Source organism: Gadus chalcogrammus, chromosome 6 (assembly GCF_026213295.1).
Source record: "Gadus chalcogrammus isolate NIFS_2021 chromosome 6, NIFS_Gcha_1.0, whole genome shotgun sequence".
In the NCBI taxonomy this organism is placed as follows: domain Eukaryota; kingdom Metazoa; phylum Chordata; class Actinopteri; order Gadiformes; family Gadidae; genus Gadus; species Gadus chalcogrammus.
Window position 1 is genome coordinate 1,354,204 of NC_079417.1, and position 27,950 is coordinate 1,382,153.

Below are 27,950 nucleotides of genomic sequence, written 5' to 3' on the forward strand. Positions count from 1 at the left end.
ATTCCGCTGATAGGGATCCAGAATTGTGGCGTTATTCTGGTCTACCAACACGCAATTTCCGGTCTTCGACTTCCTAAGAGTTGTGTACACCAGTTAACAGTCCCCAGCGATAGAAGAGTAACAACACAACAAGAACAACAATGAACACTATAATAAATATTAATCATTGACGAATCATTTTACTCCAGAACCCCTGAAACGCATACCGTAAACGAACGGATACCTCTCTATCGGAAGTACCGCCCACCATCACCGCTCATGTAACTGAAAGTCCCGCCCTCTCTCTCAATAACGCTCATTTTGGGCATCCCATCCCTGGGCTCGGTCGTGAGAGGAGACCGCCTGGAACGAGGTCAGGTTATTTAGGAGATCAATCCCAAGTGCCACCCCCTCCAATCCCGAATGTAGAGAGAGAGGAACGACCACCCCGCCCGCACTTTCTCTCACGTTTTACGGAATCCCCACGAGTGGGATTAATTGTTAGGACCCCTGAAGAAACTTACTCCAAAGTTGAAGCCGACTCAAGACCGCTTATTTTTGGCCAGGCTTTGTAGGACGGTGCTCTAATATCCATCAAACAAACGTTTGCATTCTGCATCATTACCATCTTCGCTGGAGTTCAAGAGAAAAGGTTTTTCTCTGCCTTCGATCAAAACATCAGGAAACCAGCTGACCGAACTCGGATCAGGTAGGTCTCTGAGAGGTGTTAGTGCTTCAGAAGGTGATGTTATTCGAGGAGAACACGGTCTGTTAAAATACAATTGAACCCATTGATGAGAGCTTCAGTGTGTAAACTAAATGCCTTTCTTCACACGTGACTCAAGAATTTGAAAGTTTTCCATTAACTGACCAAAATAATCACTTTTCCTCCGTGGTCAACACTTTAATGTTTATTCCATGAAGGGATTTGTTTCATGAATGTTTACAATAGTTAGGTGGCTCAGCTGAGTGGGATCTACTCTTAAATAATCAGACAAAAAAAAAACCCGAACTAAAGCTTTCAAGTGTGTTTTAGTATTTGGTCAAGTGTGGTTTATCGTTTTAACTACTATTAAAAGCTACTATTTACCTAAATAAATCCACTTAAAAAGATCCTACACTTTAATTGAACAGTTTAAAAGATAATGCACGACACTTGCACCTAATATTCACTCTTTAATAGATAAACTACCCTTTACCTAATATGAACACTTTAATAGATAAAATACCATTAACCTAACATTGACACTTTAAACCTTTAAGCTCTGTGTTAAATTCCCAAGAGGCCAGGCTATTGGGTCATACCATGTTCACATTCTCAGGGGGGTTTCTGTTTGGGTTGGTTGAGCCTCCCTGGAGCCAGTGAAAGGCCCAGGGACCTGTTGTTGCTTTATTTTCCCACTATCAGTAAGACGCATCAGGGAATGCGACCTTGGGGGTTTGCTTCAAGAGAGGAGCCGTCATCATGTGGGGTTGAGTCTGGATGTATCAGAATCAAGTGTATCTGAGCTGTTTGCTTCCGTCAGAGGAAACCGTGGTGCTCGTGAGAACTGAGAAATGTGAGGTGCAGCTGAACCCACCAGCAGCTTAATATAGCCCGTCTAACGTTGCACCATCGGGCCTCTTGTTATTGTGGCCCATGCACCGTGCACCCTGGTGCATGGGCCATGGTGGTGGTGCATGATGAACACACCATGATGCATGGTGTGTACACCATGATGCATGGTGTGTTCATCATCATGCATGGTGTGTTCACCAAGCATCATGGTGAACACACCATGCATCATTGTGTTCATCATGCGTCATCATGGTGTTCACCATGGGTATAACGTATAGCTCGGACCCACCCACACCTCACACTGTTATGGCTGCAAGGGTTTAGCAGATCCATCGATGAGTCGATCTGCAGATAATTAATCGTACGCCTTTTTGATTATCCTGATTATCGTTAAGTATACGAAATGGAAAGAAACTTTTAATGCTTGGCTAGAATCAGAGAGCAGTTTCACCAGAAGCGATGAATGAATTATGGAATGTAAACAAATGTCTTTTTTGTTTCACTTTCACTTTCCACCCGGCTTCCACCCACTGGGTTTCTGTCGGTTCTTCTAGGCTCCCCTGCAGTCCTCAAAGCGGTTGGAATGGAGCTGGCTGTGCTGCTGGCCGTGTGCTGCTGGCTGTCTCCGGCCTGGGGTGAGCAACCTCACTCTCGGCCCGCTGGCGACGGTAGCGTCCTCCCGCCGTGCTGCTCACACGCTCCTTGTTTGGGCTGATGTCTGGGGAGCGCCGCGCTCCCGACCAGAGAGCCGCTCCGTGGGGGGCGCCGGCGGCCTCCCCGCAGGACGCCTAGCTGTGTTAGCTTCTCTGCTGCCTACTACTAGAAGTGTTAGCTCTCTGCTACTACTCGCAGGTTCCATGTTCAGGGTGCTTTTCCAAATTCCAAACCTTTTTTCTCCAAGCGTGTACTGAAGACGGTTACATTGAGGGCATTGAGCTGGCAAGAAATAAGAGTTGTTGAAGTACTTCTACCTCCATGAGGTATGAAAGCCTAAAGCTGTACTGGAACTCAGACTGTAAGCCCCTCTGGACTTTAGTCATGAATACCTCTCCAGTGTACTTTAGCTTCAGCACAGAAAACATGGCCGCCGCCCACGTTTACAGGTCGGCCCGCTTAGGGCAGCCCCCAGTGCCAGCTTCTAGCACGTTCTACCGCTGACTCATACCAGGCCACTCTCAAGCTCTACTATACCTCTCGACAGATCTATTCCACCCTACACCTAACTTAGACCGCTCTACAGTTCTAAGGACCCCCCCCTTCTACAATATATTCAAACTATTTCATCTTTCCAAGCAGTGATGGGGGGCTTTTGCTTATTGGATAAGATGAATCCTAGTTTCTGTCGTTTTGATGAAACAAAACCAAAACCGATTTATCAGATACAGTTTCAAACTGAAGAGCTCGTCCATGAAAGCGGTCCCATGCTAGACTCGTGCCTTTGTTTCTGCATTCATGTTCTGAATGCATGACCGAAACGACTCACTCTCGCTCACTCAATCACTCCACTTTGCATTTCCCTTCGATTGCATGTTTTGAAGTTATTGTGGCCCAATTTATAGTCTTCTTTTTGTGACATTTCGACTAACAATGTCTTCCTTGCCTCCTTCAATAGCCTCAACCATGGAAGACGCCCAGTGTGAGTATGGAGGAATATATCACATATTGATATTTTCAGGTCCACCTGAAAATATGTTGTACATACATCGCAACTCCAGACCATCAAAATGACAACTTATTTTATTTAGAACTCACTACAAAAACTCCTATTTTCTTGTAATGTGTTAAGTCTTATTTGTGTTTTTCTTTTTGTTTCCTTTGAGCAGACAGCGACAGTGCCTTCAACTACGGTGAGTGACCCGTTCTCCAGGGACCATCTGGGGGTCAGGCCTGCTTCCTTTTTCCATTCATTTGTTTTCTCATGAAGAAGTGGAACACATTCACCCAGAGGTCAGAACGCTCCACTGCCAACAAATAGTTGAAATCCGGCCTACAGTCGGTTGGTTGAATCCGGCCTAGTCGGTTGGTTGAATCCGAACTACAGTCGGTTGGTTGAATCCGGCCTACAGTCAGTTGGTTGAATCCGAACTACAGTCGGTTGGTTGAATCCGGAGTACAGTCGGTTGGTTGAATCAGGCCTACAGTCGGTTGAATCAGGCCTACAGTCGGTTGGTTGAATCCGGCCTACAGTCGGTTGAATCAGGCCTACAGTCGGTTGGTTGAATCCGGCCTACAGTCAACCGGAAGATTCCGGCCTACAGTCGGTTGGTTGAATCCGGCCAACAGTCAACCGGTAGATTCCGGCATACAGTCAGTTGAATCCGGCCTACATTCGGTTGGTTGAATCCGGCCTACAGTCGGTTGGTTAAATCAGGCCTACAGTCGGTTGGTTGAATCCAGCCTGCAGTTAGTTGAATCCGGCCTAAACTTTGGAAGGAGTTGAATAGATATCATGATGGGGTTTATTCGATTTTATCGTTATCTAGAATTTTTTTCTAAGAGCTTTTCATTTAGCTTCTCAGCTCGGAGAGTTAACACAAGAGCTCCTGATGTAGCTCTTGAGCTAGGAGGCTAAAGATAGACTTTCATGACGCCTCTGGTGTATTTGTGTTTCAGATTATGAATCGCTGAGGATTGGAGGCATGGTCTTTGCTGTGGTCCTCTTCGTCCTGGGAATTGGCCTCATCGTTAGTAAGTACCACCCCCTACCCCCCCCCAGCATGCCTCCGCTGCCCTTTGGTGTCACTGCTGACTGTCTCTGGACCGGGAGACGCTGCAGTAGTCTGCTAATGTCGATGTGGTCGACTTAAAGGTTGAGATGTTCTCCTCTTTCATCAGCTCGGAAGTGTGGCTGCTCAAAAAGTGAAAAGCCAAGGTAAGAAACAAAAGGTGGTAATAAAACATAAAATTGAAAGGAAATAAATTTGGAAACGAGTCCTATCCTGTTCCTAATTATTAGTTTTTATTTGTAGTGCCCTCAGACCTAAGGCCCCTGATGCAGAAGCAGGCCTTCCTAGCGGTAAATACCCCCGTGTTTAAACTTGGATTACAATAGTAGGATACATACAATTTTATGAAATCATAATGCTTGTTTAAAAATATAATAATACAATTTGAACTCTGTCCACAGCTTAAGAGCCCTGATTCATTCACCTGTAGAGAAGTTGGTGTAATGCAAGTATGCCTAAAAAAATTAACTACTTTTAGAATACTTTCTAAAGCTTATTCTGTCGCATTAAGAAAATAATTCCGACTTTCTATTTTTCCGACCAACTCCTACCTGCAGATGACAGTACCGACCCCGATTGGCAAGTAGCAGTTTTGACTCCAACCTGAAGGTGGCAGTACGGACCCTACCTGTGGTTAGCAGTACTGATTCCTATCTGCAGGGGGCGGCATTAGACCTGAATTACTTTTATGAAATCTTAAACAAAGTTTCGGTTGATTCTTTCAGTGTTTTGTCTTAATTTTTCTATTTTATCGCCATTGGCAATTTTTAATTGTATAGTACTAAATGTGAACTGTTCTTTTTCTGATACATTTTAATAAAATTACGAAGAACATTAAATTACGTTGTTTGTGTTCGATGTTTTATTTGCATTAATGTCAGGTCTGCAATGAGCCTCACGCGTGGTCGTCAATGCAATCGGCTGTAGAGCAGCCTCCTCATCAAGGCCTTCTGCAGCAGGGCTATCCTGCGGTAAAACAACGGCATGGTCCCATAAGGGGGGGGGGGTCTACCCTCGTTATATCAGATGTGTTTGGGGGGGGATCTGTCATCGATTATTTGGGCACACATTCAAACAAGCATCCGCAGTGCTCAAGTCGAAGCTTCATGACAACTTCACTGCAGATCTGGACTGCAGATACTGCTGGTGAAGACACTGATAACATTTTATTTCCCTTTGTCGACACTAACCACGTTAGCTGCAAGTGTGCATAAAACACCCGCTTTGGCCTGTACACGTAAATTCCCAACAAAGAGGGAAAGCAGCTGATGTTATTGCTGCTGCACTGGAACCGCATTGCTTTGTATTAGTCTCTTGGGGATAAGCCATGGAAAACCGCCTCTTATTATACAGCCATGCACGCCGGTGGGCGGTGCACTGCAGGGCGGTGGAGGCGGTGGGCGGTGCACTGCTGCACCACCGCATCCGCTGCAGTGACGTGTCTGGGCCAGCAGGGGGCGCAGTGTGGAGCTGACGGTGCAGCGGAATAAGGTGCAGCTCTTCTCTTCTCTTCTCCTGTCCAGCAGCAACCCAACGGTCCAGGAGCACTTCTCTCTCCTTCTCTCTCCCGTCGCTGTATTCGCAATCCTTAAGACTTCAGAGCCGGACCTTTTTTAAGACTGAAGGAGAGAGAAGCCGCAAGACGCCGTCATGTCAGCCACACAAGGTGAGTTTATCCTCGTCTATCGTTAGTTTTCTTCCTCTTAATTCGGGTAATTTAAGAAACGGTTGGACTCTGTAAGGTTCAGAGAAATAGAAGACGTTTTTGTTTTTTTTAGTTGTGACGTTAGGAATAGATTGGTGTATGAATAACCGCTTGCCAAAAGTTGAGCACTGATGCTGCATGATAGTTGCAGTCTAATTAAGATGAGATGTTCTTATATTTAATTACTGATCAATTATGCATTTGTGTTTAGAGCTATCAGAGTATTAGTTTAATAGAATGCATTCGTTTTTGTTTGACAGTGCAACATCTCCAATGAATAGGATAGATAAAGAGGTTGCTGCATCAGTTGCAGGGTGCGGAACAGAAAGCGCCAGCTAAGCGATTCTCATTGATCAACAAAAAAAAGCCGCAATTCTGACGTAGGCTCCTGTTAATTGTGTGTCCTTATCTATGCATCTCTACTATAGGTTTATCTTTGAGATGGTATTGTACCAACTCATCCGCTGTGGGCCTATTGGGATATCCATCACTATTGATATCAGCAGAATATTAACCTTCCTTTTCTTTGCAGAACCGATGTACCCAGACCAGAGTGACTTCCATTACGGTGGGTGGGCTTTCTGTAACGTGGCATTGAGCCAGGTTGTTTGCAATAAATAATGAATCATGATGGTTGTGAATTATATTGTATGTCTGAGTGAGTGATGCTTCACGTTTGATCCTTTACATTAAGATGTAATCCATCATAACGATTCTTTCCCTCCTTATAGATTATGAGACATTACGGACCACAGGTGTTATTCTCGCCACAGTATTGGCTGTTTCAGGCATTCTAATAGCAATGAGTAGGTATCATGTTTCCCTCTCCCGCACATCGACCAGGCCCTCCCCAAATGCCCCAATATAACCTCTGTCCTTTATATTTCTCAAACAGGTAAAAAATTCACAAATTGTGTTAAGTCGTCCTCCAAGTAAGCGTTGTGCTCGAGGCTCGTGGATGACCAGCCTGTGCATGCTGAATGAGTCCGGGCCACGAGTCCGCCTGCTGCGGACCACACCCCCCTCTTCTAACGAAACGCCCCGTAGCGCCCCCAAGAACGCCCCCCTCCCTCTCTCCCCCCTCAACCCAGAAACACTCCCAACACACCCCGGAGCCCCCCAGAGCGCGCCGCCCCCGCCACCAGACTGACACGCCCACGCATCCCCGTCCCCCTCGTGCATGGACCCGGGGGGCAGTCTGCGTTGGGGCGCAACGCTGGGCCGAGTGTGTTGCTAGTGTGGGGAGGGGCGCCCCCGTAGCTAACGGCATGCTGCCTGAACAGAACGCCGCTCTGCTGCCAGAGTCAACAGCATGAGAGGAACCCCTGCACCCCGGAGGGACCAAGGGGTGCCCTGTCGGCAGATATAGAGCTGCATCGTGTGTCTGGAGGGACGTTGGGGTACCCTGTAGTCAGATACAGAGCTGAGCATCGTGTGTGTGTGTCTGGAGGGACGTTGGGGTGCCCTGTAGTCAGATATAGAGCTGAGCATCATGTGTGTGTGTCTGGAGGGACGTTGGGGTGCCCTGTAGTCAGATACAGAGCTGAGCATCGTGTGTGTGTGTCTGGAGGGACGAAGGGGTGCCCTGTAGTCAGATATAGAGCTGAGCATCGTGTGTGTGTGTCTGGAGGGACGAAGGGGTGCCCTGTAGTCAGATATAGAGCTGCATCGTGTGTCTGTCCCTGGGAGTACGTTGAGGTAACCTAGTTACATATAGTTACACATTGCGTCAGTTTGCAGAGGTAACCTAGTTACATATAGTTTCACATTTGGTCAGTGCCTGGGAGTAGAGGCAACCTAGTTGCATATCATTACACATTGTGTACCTGGGAGTACATGGAGGTAACCTAGATACATATAGTAACGCATTATGTGCCTGGGAGTACGTAGAGTTACGCCTAACGTTACACATCAGGTCTTGTCGTGTTCTGTTCCTTTCCTCCGTTTGACACCCAAAGCCTGTGCTGTGTTCTGACTCCTCCCCCTGTGCTGTGTTCTGACTCCTCCCCCTGTGCTGTGTTCTGACTCCTCCCCCTGTCTCCCCCCCGTCCCCGTCCCCTCTATAGGACTCCCGCTTCTGGGACCCCCATCCCCAAAACAGAAGGTAGGACCGTCTCTCCTGCCGTGGTCCTCCCCACACCGCCGTAGTCCTGGTCGTGATGGGGGGGGGGCGCCGGTCTTACCCTGCTCTGTGCTGTCAGTTCCTCCCCAGACGGTGTAGGGGGGCCGCGGGGGGCCGGGACCACCCCGCCACCAGCCGCCATGGGCCCCGGGCCGCGCTCCTACGGCTGACGGACCGCCGCCAAGTAGGAGACTGACAGGCCATCGATCCACTTATTCATACACAGTATTAAGCACCGTTTCTGACGTCTGCGCCGTCGTCCGCTATCGCATCGCAGTTCTCGACTCTCAAAGCGCGGAATGTATTTAAAACACTAAATAAACATGGATGCACGTGAACGGAGGAGCGGGAATGTGAGGCGGCCCGACGGCTGTCTGGGAAGATTCCCTCCTCCAGAGTAGACGGACTGCATGACGGGAGGAGTCCGATATAGTAACGATTGTACCGTAGAACCCTTTGCCTTGTTAGATGATGGTGCACCCTTAGGACATTTTCAAGCAAAACAATAAAAAAGCATGAATTGAAACTGTTCTTAAAATGATGTTATGGAATTTGTTTTGTGAGGTTTTGTGTTTCTCACTTTCTTGATTTTATATATTTATTATGAGGTTTTATTTAGCATATTCTAAAGCTCCCGTGTCATCTACATTATAAGGAAATCAGTTATGCATCAAAGTTTAATTCAATGTCGATATAACATAATGTCCTGGTGCATATTGGACATTGTGAATTAAATATATCAAATGTATTTCATTGTTTGGTTTTAAACCTTTTCTCAATTGTGCGTAATATTCCTCATGATCACAATGGCTGATGTTTAGAATTGCTGTAGGATTATGACATCATGACGTTATAATCCAGATCACAGGGATTTATAAAGTCAGGTTAAATAAACTACTCAGCAAGACTTGTTTGGTCTTTTTAATAATATGAATATCTATCTGTCAATAAATCTGCTCTATACCCACCTTCTGTCTATCTAAATCCATGGTCTTTTATCTATCTCTCTTTCTCTCACTACTCTACTTATCTATCTCTATTCTGCCACTCTAACTCTCTCTCTCTCTTGCTCTCTCTCCTGATCAGGGCCGTCGATAAGGGGTGAAAGGTGATGACGATTCAGGGGGCCCACAGCCCAGGGGGGGCCCACAAAAAAAAAAAATATATATATATATTTTTTATTCTAAATTATTATTATATCACCAGCCCATAGTACTTCCATAGTACACCCCCCCCCCCGTCAACAATTGCTTTCCCCGGTCAACAATGTGCTCCTTCCACCCCCCCCCCCCCGTCCCGTCAACAATTGCTTTACCCGGTCAACAATGTGCTCCTTCCACCCCCCCCCCCCCCCCCCCCCCCGTCAACAATTCAGCGCAGGGGGGGCCATCAGTAAATCTTGTCTAGGGGCCCAGGAATTGTAGCAACGGCCCTGCTCCTGATCTATCTATCTATCTATCTATCTATCTATCTAATGATCTTCTATCTGTCATCCCTGTTTGTCTGTCTGTCTTTCTTCCGTACATCCATCTGACTATAAACATATAGTGCATGCAGATATTTAACTTTGTAGAGTAAAATATACACTTTCGTTAAAGAATTAGATTTATTGATGGCTGTCAGGATGTAAAGAAAATATTACAAGGAATGCTTCTTAAATAAAGGATAATCTTAATACATGGTTTTCCTGGTAGTGAGGTCGACTGTGTGTCATGGTTTGGCATTATAGTCAATGTGACAGTACTTTATTACAGTGATGATTTAAAAAGAATACTCAACTAAAGATCAGCAATGTGACTCATACGGTGACGTATATCATTTGTACCTGGGATCTTTTGACATTTTTCACAGGAAAACACCTCTTTGCACAACAACAAGTTATGCAAAATATTTTACATAGTAAAAAAGCACAAATGAATCCCCAGACATGCATTCTTAATATAAGAACACATGACATGAACAAAACAAGCATTTTATCATCAATCAATATGACTACCTCATCAATATGATGAATACTAATATGAGTCATAAGAACGATTTCAAAGAAATCAACGCCGTATAGACTTAAACACATCAGAGTTTGCAATTATTAACACGATCTAAATTGACCAGATCTAAATTCTTGAAAGAACATGTTTAACATGCGTCAAACCTTTATCTTAGACGCAGCTTCTAACGTTTCTCCTGCAGAACAGCTCTGCACTGAAAAGCTTTTCTATCATAAGTAATCCTAATAAAACTCATACTCATAATGACCCACACGTCAACCTTGTTTTGTTCTCCATCCGAACAATAATCAGATTCAGATCAATAAATTAAGGAAAGCTCCAGAAGATCCTCCAAACTCCCCCGCCTGGACCCACGAGTGGCGCGGTCCGCCGGCGACCGTCCCCGGGCGCAGTGGACCGACGGTTGGACGTGGGGGGGGGGGGGGGGGGGGGGGGGCGTTCTGGTTAGACCTGGTCCTGAGAGGAGGACCGTGAGCGCCGGGCAGTCGCTCCGCGCCTCCTCAGCAGGAGCTTCAGCTGAAGGAAGGAAGGAAGGAAGAGATTAGCCTTCATTTAACGTCTCTACTGCAGAGGGGAGGGGCTCTGGGCCCTGTAGGGCTGGGTCCAGGGGGGGCTCTGGGCCCTGTAGGGCTGGGTCCAGGGGGGGCTCTGGGTCCAGGGGGGCTCTGGGTCCAGGGGGGTCTGGGTTAGGGGGGTCTGGGTTAGGGGGGTCTCTGGGTTAGGGGGGGTCTCTGGGTTAGGGTTAGGGTTAGGGGGGGTCTCTGGGTTAGGGGGGTCTCTGGGTTAGGGGGGGTCTCTGGGTTAGGGTTATGGTTAGGGTTAGGGGGGGTCTCTGGGTTAGGGGGGTCTCTGGGTTAGGGGGGGTCTCTGGGTTAGGGTTAGGGGGGGTCTCTGGGTTAGGGGGGGTCTCTGGGTTGAGGGGGGGTTTCGGGGCTCACCTGCTCCCCCTCAGGTCCTCTCTGGAGCATCTGAGCGGGCTGGAGGTGCTCCTGGTTGCGGACGCTGGGGTCCGCCCCCTCGCGAAGCAGCAGCTGCAGCGCTTCCTTCTGGTGCGCGTTGCCATGGAGACTGGCTGCCATGTGCAGAGCCGTGTGGCCGTGAGCCTGCGCATGGGGGGGGCGGGGGGGGCACCGAGACACAGCTCAGTACAGATACCTGGGGCCGCATGCAATAAAAAGCCCTGAACTGTGAAGGTGATGAAGTGACGGCGTTTCGTTCTGCCGCATTCGGGGACCAACCTTCATGTTGACAAAGTCCTGCCTGTTGGGCAGAGGGATCCGGAGCAGGTAGCGGACCAGCTCGATGTTGCCCTCCTTCACAGCCACGTGCAGCACCGTCATGTTGCTCTTGATCTCCTGGTAGAAGGGAGAAGGTAAGGTTTGGTCAAACACACTGTGTAGAGCGATGGATGGAGAAGCACAGAGGGGGAGGACGCCGTCACGTTGGTGCAGGCGACCGCCGGAGCACTGCTCTCATGCTGCGGGTTTTATGGTGATTAGTAGCACCGTTCGCTCAGGACCCAGCTATATGAATCAGCCGGGCTCTGTTTAACTGCATCCAGATAGAAGCCTAGAACAGTAGTATGTGTTTGTGTACTTATACCGAATTGTGCAAGACAAGCAACAAATAAATGATAACACCACACACCTCTTTTACTAGTTTTGACACAGACACACTCACACTGCCATTTTGTTGGTGTGTGTGCCATTGGGATTTAGTTTGGCCTTTAGGGTGGGGGGGGGGGGGGGTTCATGTAAAGTGGCTGAGTGCTGCGTGACTGGGCTGTGATAAAAAGCTAATTGGCTTGATTTGAATATCAAGTTGCTGTAGTTCTGGTATTAGGTGCTCGGATGGGCAGGGAGTCTTGTGAAGGCCTGAAACACTTTTACACTGGGGGCAAAATCCTGGAGGCTTAAGGCTCGCAAGTTAGTGACCCTCCACCAATAACCCCATCTGTATACCAGCCATTACTATCACACTGACACACCCTCGCCCTCTAACAGTGATCACCAACCCCAACGTCTTTAATGTACTATTCATCAAGCCCTGGATACAGGGATGAGCAGTCCTCAGTTTACAGGCTGATTCAGGGATGAGCAGTCCTCAGTTTACAGGCTGATTCAGGGATGAGCAGTCCTCAGTTTACAGGCTGATTCAGGGATGAGCAGTCCTCAGTTTACAGGCTGATTCAGGGATGAGCAGTCCTCAGTTTACAGGCTGATTCAGGGATGAGCAGTCCTCAGTTTACAGGCTGATTCAGGGATGAGCAGTCCTCAGTTTACAGGCTGATTCAGGGATGAGCATTCCTCAGTTTACAGGCTGATTCAGGGATGAGCAGTCCTCAGTTTACAGGCTGATTCAGGGTTCAGCAGTCCTGGGGTTACAGGCTGATTCAGGGAGGAGCAGTCCTGGGGTTACAGGCTGATCAGGGTTCAGCAGTCCTGGGGTTACAGGCTGATCAGGGTTCAGCAGTCCTGGGGTTACAGGCTGATCAGGGTTCAGCAGTCCTCCGTTACCTGGCTGACCAGCGAGGCTCCTGCGCTCAGCAGCAGGTAGAGGCAGGACAGCCGGTCCACTGGAGGGCTCTGCAGGCCGGGGTCCCGGGCCCGGGGCCCGGACGGGGGTCTGATGCTGGCGCAGTGGGCCACCGCCGCGCAGTGGAGGGGGGTCATACCTGTTGGGACGAGGGGAGGGGTTACACCTGGGGTCAGCACACCTGGGTGGAGACCTACTGGGTATACACCTGGGATCTACTGGGTATACACCTGGGATCTACTGGGTATACACCTGGGATCTACTGGGTATGCACCTGGGATCTACTGGGTATACACCTGGGATCTACTGGGTATGCACCTGGATAAGCTACTGGGTATACACCCCCTCTTTCTATACTGGTAACAGTGGGATGGAGCTCTTCATAACATGTCACTGTTCTTGTGATCTAATGGGTATTTCTCACCTAGCTTAACATACGTTCTTCAAGCTCTTTTTAACTGATATCAATACCTTCAAAATTGCAGGCTTCCATTTGCACAGCGTGTCCTGAGGAGAGGATGACCTAAAGAAACACGTTTCACCTGTTAATAAATACTGCGTGAGGTATAATGAGTTCATTCAATAACAAAACCTACTTCTACTACTACGTACTACTACTACTACTACTACTAGTACTTCTACTACTACTACTACTAGTACTACTACTACTACTATGACTACTACTAGTACTAGTACTTCTACTACTACTACTACTGCTACTACTAATACTACTAGTACGACTACTACGACGACGACGACGACGACTACTACTACTACCATCACTACTCCTACTACTACAACCATCACTACTACTACTACTACCACTACTACTACAACTACTACTACCACCACTACTACTACTTCTACTACTACTACTACTACCACCACTACTACTTCTAGTACTACTACTACCACTACTACTAGTTACTACTACTACTACTACCACCACTACAACCACCACTATCACTACCAACCATCAGTACCAGTACCAACCACTACTACCACTACCACTACCACTACCACTACCACTACCACTACCACTACTACATTTCTACTCCGACTCTACCTGCAGCACCGCGGGGAAGCCGCTGCTGGCGGCGAGATGCAGCGGCGTCTGCCCGTTGACGTCGCAGGCGTTGACGTCGGCGCCGAGCGACAGCAGGTCCAGGGCGATCTGGGGCTGGTTGGCGGTCACGGCCACCAGCAGAGCGGTCTGGGACACAGACACACTGTTAGACAGCTCTCTGAGAGAGGACATGCAGGCTGTGGAGTCTCTGGGGGGGGGTGGGGGTGCACCTTGCCCTTGTGCTCCCTGGCGTCCAGACGACCGAGGCCCCGGAGCTTCTCAGCAGCAGCGTAGGCCCACTCGCGGAGGCCCTTGGCAGAGTAGATGTGCAGGATCCTGAGGAGACGAGAACACGGTTCAGTGGCCGGGAAAGGAAAACCTGAGACAGAAACGAACGGTGGAAACCCCTCTGAGCGACGTCCTCGGAGCCCCCTGTCCTGAGAACGGTCGGGGTTACTCACTAAGCGCTTAGTCAGAGTTTCTATTAACCTGTAAAGCCGACGGCTGACTCATACTTTCACTCACATAACCGAGATTTCTCTCGAAAGGATATTTACATCTCCTTGTTTCTATGGCCGTTATCGAAAAAAAAGGAACCAATGATTAGTTTGTGACCTTTAAATCAAACCACAATGTGTAAAACAATGTGTCAGTATCTGACAGGAGCATGTACGTACGACATGATGTTCATCTCGCTCTCTAGAGTCTTCTAAGAGCTTTGAGTGGTGCTAAAGGATGGTCCTCTTACCCATGGGTAAAAACATGAATCCATAGATCATGTATCTATGTATCATGTATCTATATATCATGTATCTTTATATCATGTATATATCTGTAAAGTATCTATATGTCATGTATCTAAACATCATGTATCTATAAATCATGATTCTTTAGATAATGTATCTATTATAATGTATCTAAACATCATGTATCGATAAATCATGATTCTATAGATAATGTATTTATTATAATGTATCTATAAATCATGATTCGATAGATAATGTATATTATAATGTGTCGATACATCCTGTATCTATAAATCATGATTCTATAGATAATGTATATTATAATGTATCAATGCATCATGATTCTATAGATAATGTATATTATAATGTGTCGATACATCATGTATCCATAAATCATGATTCTATAGATAATGTTTATTATAATGTATCAATACATCATGTATCTATAAATCATGATTCTATAGATAATTTTACTATTATAATGTATCCATACATCCTGTATCTATAAATCATGATTCTATAGATAATGTATATTATAATGTGTCTCTACATCCTGTATCTATACATCATGATTCTATAGATAATGTGTATTAGAATGTGTCTATACATCATGATTCTATGGATAATGTATATTATAATGTGTCTCTACATCCTGTATCTATAAATCATGATTCTATAGATAATGTATATCATAATGTGTCTCTACATCATGTATCTATAAATCATGATTCTATAGATAATGTATATCATAATGTGTCTCTACATCATGTATCTATAAATCATGATTCTATAGATAATGTATATCATAATGTGTCTCTACATCATGATTCTGTAGATAATGTATATCATAATGTGTCTCTACATCCTGTGTCTCTACATCATGATTCTATAGATAATGTATATTATAATGTGTCTCTACATCCTGTGTCTATAAATCATGATTCTATAGATAATGTATGTTATAATGTGTCTATAAATCATGATTCTATAGATAATGTATATCATAATGTGTCTCTACATCATGATTCTGTAGATAATGTATATCATAATGTGTCTCTACATCCTGTGTCTATAAATCATGATTCTGTAGATAATGTATATCATAATGTGTCTCTACATCCTGTGTCTATAAATCATGATTCTATAGATAATGTATGTTATAATGTGTCTATAAATCATGATTCTATAGATAATGTATGTTATAATGTGTCTATAAATCATGATTCTATAGATAATGCATATCATAATGTGTCTCTACATCCTGTGTCCAGGCCGGCAGACTCACGTGTCCCCGTCCTCGTCCTGCCGGGCGTAGTCCATCTCCCGGACTGTCTGCCGGGCCTCGGCCAGCCCCTGGGGGTCCAGCTGGGGGCCGGGGCCGGGGCCCGGGGCGACGTCTGGGGGCCAGAACGGCCCTGGAGCGGCGTCCTTAGCAGAGCACTGCTGGGGAGCGGAGGGAGGTGATAGAGTACTGCTCAGTAAGGCCCGCAGTACGCAGCATCACGCAGTACACAGGAGGTTGGTACTACAGCAGAGGTAGTCACATACAGATCTATAATACTGTAACGCAAGTACTATTGTAATAAAATACAATACTGCCACGTAAGTACCAGTCTAATACAATATAATACTGTAACATAAAGTGTAATAAAATACAGTGCTTGAACTTAAGTGCTATTGTAATAAAATTAGGGCTGGGCAATTAGGCTGCGATTAGTCGCATAGTATGTTGAGTTCATTTAAATAAAATGATGACAAATGATGACAAATTATCATTCATACCAAATAAGCATACTTAATGAGCAAAAACTAGGCCAAGTGATCTTGAGGGAGTTTTATTGACTCACTCAGTGTGGGTCACTTACTGAATGTGTGATTTAATTGAAAAACCAAAATGATTTCTGATATGAATGTTGACAATCTGTGGGCAAAACCTTCCAAAATTAAAGTAGAAAAGGACGCCCGTTGATGCATCATTGGTATTAATCGTGTTAAAACAAGACTGAGTTAACGCGTAATTATCGCGTTAACTTGCCCACCCCTAAACAAAATACAATGTATGCTATTGTCATACGATTCAATACCTTGACTTTTGTAATATTACTACTATTGCAATACAGTGTAATTATTCAGCATCAGAACATTTTTGTGGAAGATTTCAATCCTCGGCTGCAGCTATTGAGGCGATCCAGGGTCCAGACAGTCGGACTAGAAGCACGATGGCTCCACAATAAGAGCGCAGTGACTACCCTAGTACTTATGTTACAATATTACATTGTTTTTGACTAGCAGCGGCCCTCTATGAAGGGGCCCTCTATGAAGGGGCCCTCTACGAAGGGGCCCTCTACGAAGGGGCCCTCTACGAAGGGACCCTCTATGAAGGGGCCCTCTACGAAGGGGCCCTCTACGAAGGGGCCCTCTATGAAGGGGCCCTCTGCGATGGCTGAGGACAGGGCTTACGTATGTGTGGGGCATGGCGGTGGCTTGGTACGCCTCCAGCGGGAGGCTGTAGCTGGCCGGGGCCGGGTCCCTGGCCGGGGCCGGGTAGGCGGACCACAGAGACCCAGGGCCGTAGTAGCTCTCTGCTGACGGGGCCCACTGCTGCTCGCTCAGGGCCATGTCTGGGTATTCGGCTGGGGCCCCTGGGGGGGGGTCACATGGGTTATCTCCAGAATGGGTCCCACACACCAGAATCAAACGGACTGGGTCCTTGTATGTTTACAACACACAGGTCAAAGACTGATAGTAACACTAGACGTGAAACACGTTTTTCGCTTTCTCTTTTCTTCTAGTGGTGGTTTGATTCTTTTGGGAACAGTGTCTCCGATACCTTCTCTAGTGGAACCGTTCCTTACCTGTAGAACTCGTGGACTGGGCTGCTGAGGAGCTCTGCAGGCAGAACAACGAGAGGGTTACACACACAGGCTGACAACTCCTGGTCATCCAGTGAATACTACTGAGTCAGTCAGTCAGGCAGTCGGTCAGTCAGGCAGTCAGTCAGTCCGCCGTGAGGGATTGAGTGAGTGAGTAAATGATTGTGTGTCTGAGAGTGAGTCAGTGAGTGAGTGAGTAAGTGAGTGACTGTGTGATTGTGTGAGTGAGGGAGGGAGTGAGAGAGTGTGTATGTGAGTGAGGGAGTGAAGCGGGTCGTACCGGCGGTGCAGTGAAGGCCTCAGGGCTGGTTCCTGCAAGCGAGCAGGACTGACCCTCTGAAGGATCCTCACACAGAGCCTCCCGCTTCCTCTTCTGCTCCAGGAGCTCCTTCACCGTGGGCGGAGGGTAGCACAGCTTTTCCTTCGGTGCTGTGGATCCAGGACATGGAGAATCACAGGAGAATCACAGGAGAATGAGGACATGAAGAATCACAGGAGAATCACAGGAGAATGAGGACATGGAGAACCACAGGAGAATCACAGGAGAATGAGGACATGAAGAATCACAGGAGAATCACAGGAGAATGAGGACATGGAGAATCACAGGAGAATCACAGGGGAATGAGGACATGGAGAATCACAGGAGAATGAGGACATGGAGAATCACAGGAGAATGAGGACATGAAGAATCACGGGAGAATCACAGGAGAATGAGGACATGGAGAATCACAGGAGAATGAGGACATGAAGAATCACAGGAGAATCACAGGAGAATGAGGACATGGAGAACCACAGGAGAATCACAGGAGAATGAGGACATGAAGAATCACAGGAGAATCACAGGAGAATGAGGACATGGAGAATCACAGGAGAATCACAGGAGAATGAGGACATGGAGAATCACAGGAGAATGAGGACATGAAGAATCACAGGAGAATGAGGACATGGAGAATCACAGGAGAATGAGGACATGAAGAATCACAGGAGAATCACAGGAGAATGAGGACATGGAGAATCACAGGAGAATGAGGACATGAAGAATCACAGGAGAATCACAGGAGAATAAGGGCATGGAGAATCACAGGAGAATGAGGACATGAAGAATCACAGGAGAATCACAGGAGAATGAGGACATGGAGAATCAGAGGAGAATGAGGACATGAAGAATCACAGGAGAATCACAGGAGAATGAGGACATGGAGAATCACAGGAGAATCACAGGAGAATGAGGGCATGGAGAATCACAGGAGAATGAGGACATGAAGAATCACAGGAGAATCACAGGAGAATGAGGACATGGAGAATCACAGGAGAATGAGGACATGAAGAATCACAGGAGAATCACAGGAGAATGAGGACATGGAGAATCACAGGAGAATCACAGGAGAATGAGGAAATGAAGAATCACAGGAGAATCACAGGAGAATGAGGACATGGAGAATCACAGGATAATGAGGACATGAAGAATCACAGGAGAATGAGGGCATGGAGAATCACAGGAGAATGAGGACATGAAGAATCACAGGAGAATCACAGGAGAATGAGGACATGGAGAATCACAGGAGAATGAGGACATGAAGAATCACAGGAGAATCACAGGAGAATGAGGACATGGAGAATCACAGGAGAATGAGGACATGAAGAATCACAGGAGAATCACAGGAGAATAAGGGCATGGAGAATCACAGGAGAATCACAGGAGAATGAGGACATGAAGAATCACAGGAGAATCACAGGAGAATGAGGGCATGGAGAATCACAGGAGAATGAGGACATGAAGAATCACAGGAGAATCACAGGAGAATGAGGACATGGAGAATCACAGGAGAATCCCAGGAGAATGAAGACATGAAGAATCACAGGAGAATGAGGACATGAAGAATCAGAAGAGAATGACGACATGAAGAATCACAGGAGAATGAGTACATGAAGAATCACAGGACAATGATGACATTCAGGACATGAAGATCCACATGAGATAATGTAATTTAGAAGATGAAGATCCACTTGAGATGACATTAAGAAGATGAGGTCCACAAAATAATTAGGATCTATACTGTTGCAGGTTGTATGTTGTGTACCTATGATCTTTGTTTTCAGGATGTAACGGGTGAGGAATCATCACTAGCTCAACCCTACTCTCAGCATGATCAAAACCATGACGGCATTTCCATCATCATGCCCCCAGAGACCACTTCTAAGGTACGTCTGAAAGCCTGGGACTTTGGGGAGAGTGAAAGCGAACGCCGCAGACACCTTTCCACGCTGTGTGGAACCACGGAGAGAACCGAGACACCTCTTCCACGAGGGACTGGTGGTTCTGGGATGGTGTCACCACGGCTCATCTTCTGCTTCCTGCCTCGCTCCGTTACGCTCACCGTGCTAAACCCCACCTCTTCCTGTCCAGGTTACGTCAGCCCTTTGGTCTCGTGCTGACATAGAGCGCTCCCCCATTTCTCCCCCCCCCCCCCCCCCCCTACACACATGCTGTGTGTGTAGGGGGTGGAACTGTTCACGTTAGCAGTGCATGCGCAGTGATGTGTAGGCTGCTGCTTTTCATTTCGAGGACTACCGGAGTTTCCCAATTCGTTTCTATTCAGACACATGTCTTTGTTTACGTGTGTTCGGGGCTCGGTGTGTATTAGGGTGGCAACCGGCAGGCGCCTTACGATACGAATTACAGAGTTTTGAGCACCGAAACAATACAATAAGAGACTGCCATTCATCAGACCCTATCTTTATCGTGCATCCCTAGTTAATATTACGATATTACAATTTTTTGTTGTGTTCTACAATTGTTTAAATGTATATAAACAGAACAGAACTTTGTTAATGGAAAGTGACTATATCCCCCTCAATAGGACTGGGCAATTATTTTACAAAATGTATATATACTTCAAGTACTTTTGAAGTATTGCGGAAGCAAAAAAATCCAAATTCGACACAAATTGATTTCTTTCCCCCATCCCTTCTCTGTATGACACTTTAATAGAATAAAGATTTGATAAACGCATCACATTAACAACAATATCGTCATGGTAGGCAAATTATCATTAATAAATAATGAAGAAGAGTCATAACTCTCAAATATGTTATCTCTAAGGAAACAGAGGGAGAGGGGAAGTTTTATGGTCCAGGGAAAAATAATAATAATGATGATGTGCAGGGTTCAATAAAAAATGAAAATCACATCGATTGTTTGTGCTGAAAAAACTAATTTTTCTTGGTGAAATACGATGCCGTAATCCTGCCCCTCAAAACAACTTTGTATTTTCAGTGTTAGCTATCGTCTTTATTTTAAGAGTTATTCTGATCTATAGTCTAAAGAGTGGTGGTCAATACAGGCTCTTTTAACCACAGATCCTCATCCCGACACATTGAACGCTCCTCGTCCATTAAGCGTTTTGTAAAGAGATATTTTATTCATGACTCATAGTTATAGAATGGGAGTGACACTGCTATGCATATTAGATGATCAATTGTAAAGTCCGACCTCAAGTCTCCCTTCTCCCTGCTCAGTCTTTTAAAGTAAATGCCATTGATTCGTCACGCATACTGAAGATGTAATCTGCCTACAAGGGTCTAACCCACAGCCTGTGATGGGAAGAGCCCATGTGAAGATACACTGCACCTGACATTTAAGAGAATCAAATGTCAACGTGATAGAGAGTCGGGAGAGAGCGAGGTAACATTTGCTAAAGGGCACAGGGAAGCCTGCCCAGTAGTGTGCGGTGCGGAAGGTTGAGGTAAGAGAGTTGTAAGGTAAACGGCGTAAAGGTAGTTCGCGGTAGTGCGTAAAGCCCTGGCCAGCCCGCCGCCCCGCCCGTGGGCGGAGGGGATTCCACGCTGGTCCCCTGACCCGTTTGGTGGAAAGGTTACCGATGAGAAACCATAACAGGACGGGTGCTTCCCGGACTTTCACCCCGAGGATTTGCATAAAATTCACGAAACAGAGTCCGCTGTTCTCTTACTGTAATCCGACCGAGGAAAATAAACGAGTGGACGACAAATAGAAGAATGTCGCCTGCAGACGATTCTGTATTCACCCCATCCCAATACAAGTTATACACTAACTATTACTTCTTTTGAAATCCAGACACTTGTTAAAACGGGAAGTGAAATAACGGCAGCGCTACGTCAGGGTTTCCCCAATTGGCCATTTAAACAGATTGACGTCATCATCATTATTATTATTATTATTATTATTATTAATAATAATAATAATAATAATAATAATAGGAATGTCATGTCAAAAACAAGATGAATCCTAAGTATTTTTTTCATTAGACCCGGGCTCCTGCAGTAGTCCATCTGTCAGCTGAGACCCAGAGACAAATGTCAACAAAGAAGTTGAATGAATAACATGTCGACTCACATTTCTCCCAGTGCATCTTCTGTCTTCAGCTGCCGACTGTGTTCCAGGTCAGAGCGTTGTCTCTCTGATCCCTCACTGTGTGTGTACTGTGTAGGCTATGATCTGCTCCATGCTGCCGCCAATGGTTTTATATAGAGTATCGAGCAGACAGCGTATGGGCCACGCCCACACTAGCTTGTCGCTGAAAGTTTCCGACCATTCTTTCTGCTTCCCTCCCTTTGATAAACCTTATATTTTCGACAAGTTTCCTTTTCGTCTTTCCATGTGATAACGGAGAAGGGAGACATAAAATGGAATATTTTTAAAAAACGAATCAAATTGACCAATTCAAAATCTATAGGCTTCTGCCTTAATCCTTGATCATTTTAAGAACGTTATGGAAATAATTTCACCCGTGAATAATTTAAAAAGTTAGGAATGAAAGAAGGATGAGAGGATGAGAGACATTCAGACAAAGTAAGACAGTTATAGTGATCTTTTTTCTTAAACTGCAACCGAAGCGCTAAAGAAATATGCTAAATGAGATGTTTGACGGGAGACTGATAACGATGTTAGAATTGAGACTGAAAGAGATTTACTCCATGTGTTATTTAATAACACCATACTTAACTACAAAAAGCATTTCTGCAGAAAATGCGGTGAGTGCTGTAGTACAATATCGGGTTGAAAATATGTTTTAATAAAAACACATAGGAAATTCTAAATGGCTTAAATCAAGTGAATGGATATGAACAGAGTTCAAAAGTCTAAATGAAATAAACAGTGTAAACATGCACACCATTTGAAAGCAATTCATTGGTTGGATCAAATAAATGACAGCTGAATGAAAAGCGCAAAGCATTGATAAAAATGCAGAAATGTAAAAGGTATTTAACTGAAGAATCTGAAAGGTCAAATGCATTGCCCTGCACTGCTGAAAAATCTGCAAGATGTAAATCTTGCAGATTCTTCAGTTAAAAAATCTGATATACATTGTTACAAAAGCTGGAAGCTAAACTGTAATACTGTCAAAGCTGGAAGGTAGTAGTGGTACTACCTGTAGTAGTAGTAGTAGTAGTAGTAGTAGTAGTAGTAGTAGTAGTAGTAGTAGCAGCAATGAGCGTAGTAGTAGCAGCTGAAGTATAGAAGTTGCTTACTAGTAGCTAAAGTAGTAGTAGTAGCCTAGCTGAAGTAATAGTGGAACTAGCTGCACAAACTATATGCCATATGAAAGGTATGGTATTGATTGATGTTTGTAGAAAGAATTATAATAATCCCGCCAGTTCTTTTTTAAACCAGCGAATTTGTATGTGCTCGCCTGTTGCTAATTTTCCCATTCTAACGTTATTAAAACTAGTCCAATTGGGCGGGAAAAAATCACCCAATCAGACAACGTTGTCGCGCTCTAACCTCAGCGTAACTCAATCCAACGGAAAACCAGCCGGCATGGAACTTAGTGATTTAGAAAAAGTATAAAGGTAATCGAAATTCTGTTACCGGATATTGAAGATACAAGTGTGTTGATTTGTTAAACCTTTGAATGAAGGTTAACGATAAAATATTGACCAAGTTATGAAGTCTGAAGCAGTAAGCGTCAGAGAATGAGCAGACGGCTCCTTCGTCCGCTCATTGACTTCCATTGTAAGAAATAGTATTTTAAAAATGTTGAATATTTTAAAAGGTATAAAATAAGAAAACTGAAAAGAAGCGCGCAATTCCAAGCAAAGCTGAACATTTTAAAATTGGAATGGAGACACTAGGTAAAAGTTTAGGAAGGAGATAGGTCCCAAAGTTTGTAGAGAATAATAAAGAAAGAAAGAAAGAAAGAAAGAAAGAAAGAAAGAAAGAAAGAAAGAAAGAAAGAAAGAAAGAAAGAAAGAAAGAAAGAAAGAAAGAAAGAAAGAAAGAAAGAAAGAAAGAAAGAAAGAAAGAAAGAATAACAAAACTTAAGAAGAACAATAGTTGAGTGCTGCTCACCTAATTATATTATTCCACAGAAATGTAATACATGCCCATTTTGAACCACGTTGGTTTGATGTGTTCAGACTTGCATATGTATATATATATGCCCATTTGACGGCTCTACGGGACGTTTCCGGACATGTGCTTTGGTAGTAACTAACCCTACTAGTAACTATTTTAAGTGTGTTTTGGTAGAAACTCATTTTAAGTGTGTTTTGGTATAAACTATTGTGGACTATTTAAGTGTGTTTTGAAAGAAACCATTGGTGACTCTTTTGAGTGTGGTTCGGTAGAAACTATTGCCGAATATTTTAATGTGTTTTGGTAGAAACTATTGTAGACTATTTTAAGTGTGGTTTGGAAGAAATTAATCCTACGAGTAAATATTTTAAGTGTGTGTTGTTACAAACAATGAGTGACTTTTTCAATTGTGTTTTGGTAGAAACTATTGGTGCCTATTTTAAGTGTGTTTTGGTTGAAATCAACCCTACTGTAACCAGTTTAAGTGTGTTTTGGTTGGCCTAATAGTTTTGTACGAACATCTTTTGTTATTACAGTTTTTTTTCAATTGCTTGAACACAATAGACACATGCTTTGACCAAAGTAACACAACTTGATGTTTTTGTTACGATACCTTAAACACATGTAACCATACCTTAAACAAAAGCGCAAAATAGTGGCTATTTTGCAACACACTTGCTCCTTTCTGCAACACACTTGCTCCTGCACACTACACACTATTTCAAAAATATGACGCTTAGTTCAAAAATGAAGTCTCAGTATATCATTAGGAAAACACAGCTATTCAAAATACTAAACACATTGGGTAATTGAAAGTACTTAAATACACACCTCAAAACACTTACTTACAAAACTGAAAACCTACCAAGCTACAAAAAGGCCAAAGGGCAATTGTACATGTCCCGGGGCACCACGGGGGAAACTCGCCATTTCTACACCCTATAGAAGGTTTTTTTTCGGCTTGAGGATGAGGTGTATATGACCGCCAACCACATGCCCACAAGGCTCTTCTGCAGGCAACGTCTCATTGTACCATTGGGAAAACACATCTATTCAAAATCCTAAACACATTGGTTAATTGAGAATACTTACTTACACACCTAAAAACTCTTTCTTCCAAAACTGAACACCAATCAGCCAGCTACAAAAAGGCCTCAGTTAAGCCATTTTGAGAACTTTGCAAGCATGGATGCAGCAAGAGCAAGAGGCAGATGTAGAGGAGGAAGAGGAGGACAGAGACATAGAGGAGGACGTGGGGGAAGAGGCCGTGCACGGAACATTATTTCCGATGACATAAGAGCAACTTTGGTGGACCATGTCATAAACCATGGCCTGACTATGAGGGAAGCTGGGCAGAGAGTCCACCCTAATCTAAGCCGTTTCACAGTTTCATCCATAATAATGAAATTCCGACTGGAAAACAGGTATGTCTTCAACTATCTACTTTCTACTCTACTCGGACTGTATCTAGAGTATTTGCAGTACTGTACCATATCACATGTACTGTATTGCAGGGTGGCTAATGCTCCTTTTTGAACGAAAGTGGTAGTTTTGTGATTACCTACATTGAGATGTTTCAGTACTTTCTATGGTATATACAGTAAAGTACAGTATATACAGTACTGTAAAAAAGAAGCAAACCAATACAGTAATATATCGTGGTTGCTTTTTTCTATAGAATGACTAGAAGACCTTCTGGGGGCGGACGCCAACGCCTGTTCACCCAACAGCAGGAACTTGCAATTGTGGACCTGGTCCGAGCAAACAATGCAATCCGTCTCAACCAGCTACAGCACCAAATACTTGCAGATAGAGAAGTATTCAATAACATAGAGCGAGTGAGCATTTCCACTATCAGACACATCTTGGTAAAGCACCAAATTACCATGAAGCAATTGTACAGGGTCCCATTTGAGAGAAACAGTGTCAGGGTCAAAGGACTTCGACGTGAATATGTACAGGTAAGTGTTACAGTCCTTTACGTTTACAATACAGTATTGGTGTCATCCAGTTACAGCTGAATATGTGCCATTGTATCAGTACCACATAGATACATTCAGAGAGGTACCAGGTACCTATTCGATGGGGTGGGGTTCTGTATGTGTAGTACTGTAGTTGAGTGTTTTGAGTAATGCCATCTAAAATATGTATTGCGTGTATTTTGTTTTGTTACAGCGCATCTTTGAGATGGATGGAGCTGCACAGCCTCATGAGTTTATTTACATTGATGAAGCTGGATTCAACCTCAGCAAAACAGGACGACGGGGTCGTAACATAATTGGCCAAAGGGCACGATGCAGCTGTACAGGACAGACCAGAGCAGCCCAGGTTTGTTGTTGTCTGGGATAATGTTGGTTTCCTACGGGCTGCTCTGGTCCGCAACTGGTCACCAACCATCATCAATTTGAAGTCCTATACTTGCCCCCTTACACACCATTTCTAAACCCCATAGAAGAATTATTTTCGGCTTGGAGATGGTGCGTATATGACCGCCAACCTCATGCTCGCATGCCTCTTCTGCAGGCAATGGAACAGGCCTGCAGAGACATCAACATAGGGTCAATGCTTGGATGGATTCGGCACACAAGGCAATATTTTCCCCGATGCTTAGCGGAAGAAAATATTGCTTGTGATGTTGATGAGATCCTATGGCCAGACCCCAACAGACGGCAGGATCCATAAGCCCACCCATGCACAATTGCCATGTTTTTCTGTGTTCACAGTACAGTAGGGTTTATTTATTTATTTATTTTTGCTCAAACTGTATTTACTGCACTGTAATGCACAGTACTGCAATGTACAGTATTTAGTATTTATTTTGGTTGTGGTGAAAACGTGCCCTCTGTGGAACTGAATAAAAACAGTGAACATGAAAGACTGCAGTGTTTTATATAAAATAGCCCAGTGTGTTGCTGCTGATCTGAAAGTGTATTCATGATACAAGTGTGTAACATTTTGTCATCAGAGTGACATTTTGACAAACGATTGTTAGGATTCGATAGAGTTTCAATTTGACATAGATGTGAATGGTATATTTCTCAGTGTTGTGTCTTATTTGCTTGTATGTGAGTTTTGACACAATGAGCCAAGTTTTGCAAAATGTGTCCACGCAATTGAAAAAAACTGCCATCCAAAATGAACCACCAACAGGTCAAAGTTGGACATGCATTCAATAACTATAACTATAATGTGCAGGATTTTTTTTGTTGTTGTGAATATGTGCCTTCTCTGGAAGTGAATCAAAACAGTGAACATGAAAGACTGCAGTGTTTTACATAAAGTAGACTAGTGCTGATCTGAAAGTGTATTACAGTTTTTCTCAGTCGATTTGGTACATTTCTCAGATCAGAAATGAAATTTGCAAAACAGTAAGTGCATTTCACAAAACAATTCGTACAAATAGCAAAACACCATGGATTTCATGCAAAAGCAAGTCTCTTGCTCAAAATCCTTAGTTTGTTTCTCAAAAGTAAATATCTGTGTCAATGAACATGTCAGTGCCATCAAAATGACAAGTCCTTGTGTCATTGTGTACGTACGGATAAGAGAGTCAAATTGCTTAGTCATGTTGTCAATATAACAGTGTACTCTGGAGGGAGTACACTGTTAAACCATGGCTAAAGTTTTGAAGACAATTATTGTAAATTGTAAGTTGCACCTTAGTGTAGGTGGGAGATTGCAAGAGACTGGACAAGATTCATATTTACGCTTTGACTGTTTGTACTGTAATTTGTTGACAGACCATGTCATTGCTAGAAATGTGAACATAGGAAAATCTCCTTAGGGTAAACTGTAAATGCATTGCTGTAGGAATTACAGTGCAGCCATCCTACACCTCCTGACGTTCCTGTCTGTTGGGCCTCAAATTCTCAGACAATGTAACATTGTGTTGTGCTCCAGCTATATATATACTTGCCAATTCATGGTTCAGGAGATTCACCTTTGAGCTATTCCAGTAAACTGGTTGATCGTTGGTTGATCTAACACTTCACACATTTCCCTTCTTTAGAGAAAGTCAAGATTCACCTGCTAGCAATTTTCCAATTCAGGACAGATTTAGAAAAAAAGTCTAATGGAAATGTATAGAAATATGCTTGACATATTATGACAACTTGTTCAACCATTTTGCATGTAAATACTTACATGTAAGAACTAATGCCTAAATGTTGTGGGGGTGAGACTATTCAATAGAGACCCATTAAAATACATTTTGATCAACATGACATAAGCAATTGATATAGGAAAGAGCAGAGAATTGTACATAATCATTTGCATGAATGTACCAAAGAATTTG

The 27,950-nt window shown here is 44.4% G+C and overlaps 3 protein-coding genes across 4 annotated transcripts; 2 read left to right on the top strand and 1 right to left on the bottom strand.

Moving 5' to 3' along the window:
- The first annotated feature begins 309 nt into the window (after positions 1 to 309).
- Positions 310 to 5,102, top strand: LOC130384757 (FXYD domain-containing ion transport regulator 6-like). 2 transcript variants are annotated; one of them, XM_056593081.1, is made up of 9 exons: positions 310 to 688; positions 2,092 to 2,172; positions 3,150 to 3,173; positions 3,361 to 3,384; positions 4,151 to 4,225; positions 4,373 to 4,409; positions 4,507 to 4,553; positions 4,665 to 4,708; positions 4,821 to 5,102. In XM_056593081.1, the coding sequence occupies exons 2-8, from the start codon at positions 2,121 to 2,123 to the stop codon at positions 4,667 to 4,669; spliced, it is 264 nt and encodes an 87-aa protein (XP_056449056.1). In that variant the 5' UTR covers positions 310 to 688; positions 2,092 to 2,120; the 3' UTR covers positions 4,670 to 4,708; positions 4,821 to 5,102. The 2 variants fall into 2 exon arrangements, with proteins under 2 accessions (XP_056449056.1, XP_056449055.1); XM_056593080.1 differs by having other exon boundaries at positions 312 to 688; positions 4,665 to 4,712.
- Positions 5,103 to 6,319: 1,217 nt separating this feature from the next.
- Positions 6,320 to 9,052, top strand: fxyd7 (FXYD domain containing ion transport regulator 7). The gene is made up of 5 exons (XM_056593079.1): positions 6,320 to 6,536; positions 6,700 to 6,774; positions 6,864 to 6,900; positions 8,035 to 8,072; positions 8,170 to 9,052. Exons 1-5 carry the CDS (start codon positions 6,380 to 6,382, stop codon positions 8,187 to 8,189), a joined length of 327 nt encoding a protein of 108 aa, XP_056449054.1. The 5' UTR covers positions 6,320 to 6,379; the 3' UTR covers positions 8,190 to 9,052.
- Positions 9,053 to 10,535: 1,483 nt separating this feature from the next.
- On the bottom strand, positions 10,536 to 21,770 carry LOC130384209 (NF-kappa-B inhibitor delta). Its single transcript, XM_056592313.1, has 12 exons — positions 21,695 to 21,770; positions 17,600 to 17,748; positions 17,302 to 17,335; positions 16,907 to 17,088; positions 15,732 to 15,886; positions 13,931 to 14,036; positions 13,701 to 13,847; positions 13,106 to 13,157; positions 12,616 to 12,773; positions 11,338 to 11,454; positions 11,038 to 11,202; positions 10,536 to 10,615 (listed from the first exon to the last, which is right to left on the bottom strand). The coding sequence occupies exons 1-12, from the start codon at positions 21,708 to 21,710 to the stop codon at positions 10,544 to 10,546; spliced, it is 1,353 nt and encodes a 450-aa protein (XP_056448288.1). The 5' UTR covers positions 21,711 to 21,770; the 3' UTR covers positions 10,536 to 10,543.
- Between the last annotated feature and the right edge of the window lie 6,180 nt (positions 21,771 to 27,950).

What these genes read in the sequence shown, in the direction of transcription:
- LOC130384757 (XM_056593081.1), top strand. Translation starts at nt 2,121, where the DNA reads ATGGAGCTGGCTGTGCTGCTGGCCGTGTGCTGCTGGCTGTCTCCGGCC. An exon ending in CTGGCTGTCTCCGGCCTGGG is followed by an intron (nt 2,173 to 3,149) that starts GTGAGCAACCTC and finishes CTCCTTCAATAG; the next exon opens with CCTCAACCATGGAAGACGCC. An exon ending in TCAAAAAGTGAAAAGCCAAG is followed by an intron (nt 4,410 to 4,506) that starts GTAAGAAACAAA and finishes TTTTATTTGTAG; the next exon opens with TGCCCTCAGACCTAAGGCCC.
- fxyd7 (XM_056593079.1), top strand. Translation starts at nt 6,380, where the DNA reads ATGCATCTCTACTATAGGTTTATCTTTGAGATGGTATTGTACCAACTC. An exon ending in AGGCATTCTAATAGCAATGA is followed by an intron (nt 6,775 to 6,863) that starts GTAGGTATCATG and finishes TTTCTCAAACAG; the next exon opens with GTAAAAAATTCACAAATTGT. An exon ending in TGTGTTAAGTCGTCCTCCAA is followed by an intron (nt 6,901 to 8,034) that starts GTAAGCGTTGTG and finishes TCCCCTCTATAG; the next exon opens with GACTCCCGCTTCTGGGACCC.
- LOC130384209 (XM_056592313.1), bottom strand. An exon ending in CCGCCATGCCCCACACATAC is followed by an intron (nt 15,887 to 16,906) that starts GTAAGCCCTGTC and finishes GCTCCCCAGCAG; the next exon opens with TGCTCTGCTAAGGACGCCGC. An exon ending in GAGGACCTGAGGGGGAGCAG is followed by an intron (nt 10,616 to 11,037) that starts GTGAGCCCCGAA and finishes TCCTTCCTTCAG; the next exon opens with CTGAAGCTCCTGCTGAGGAG.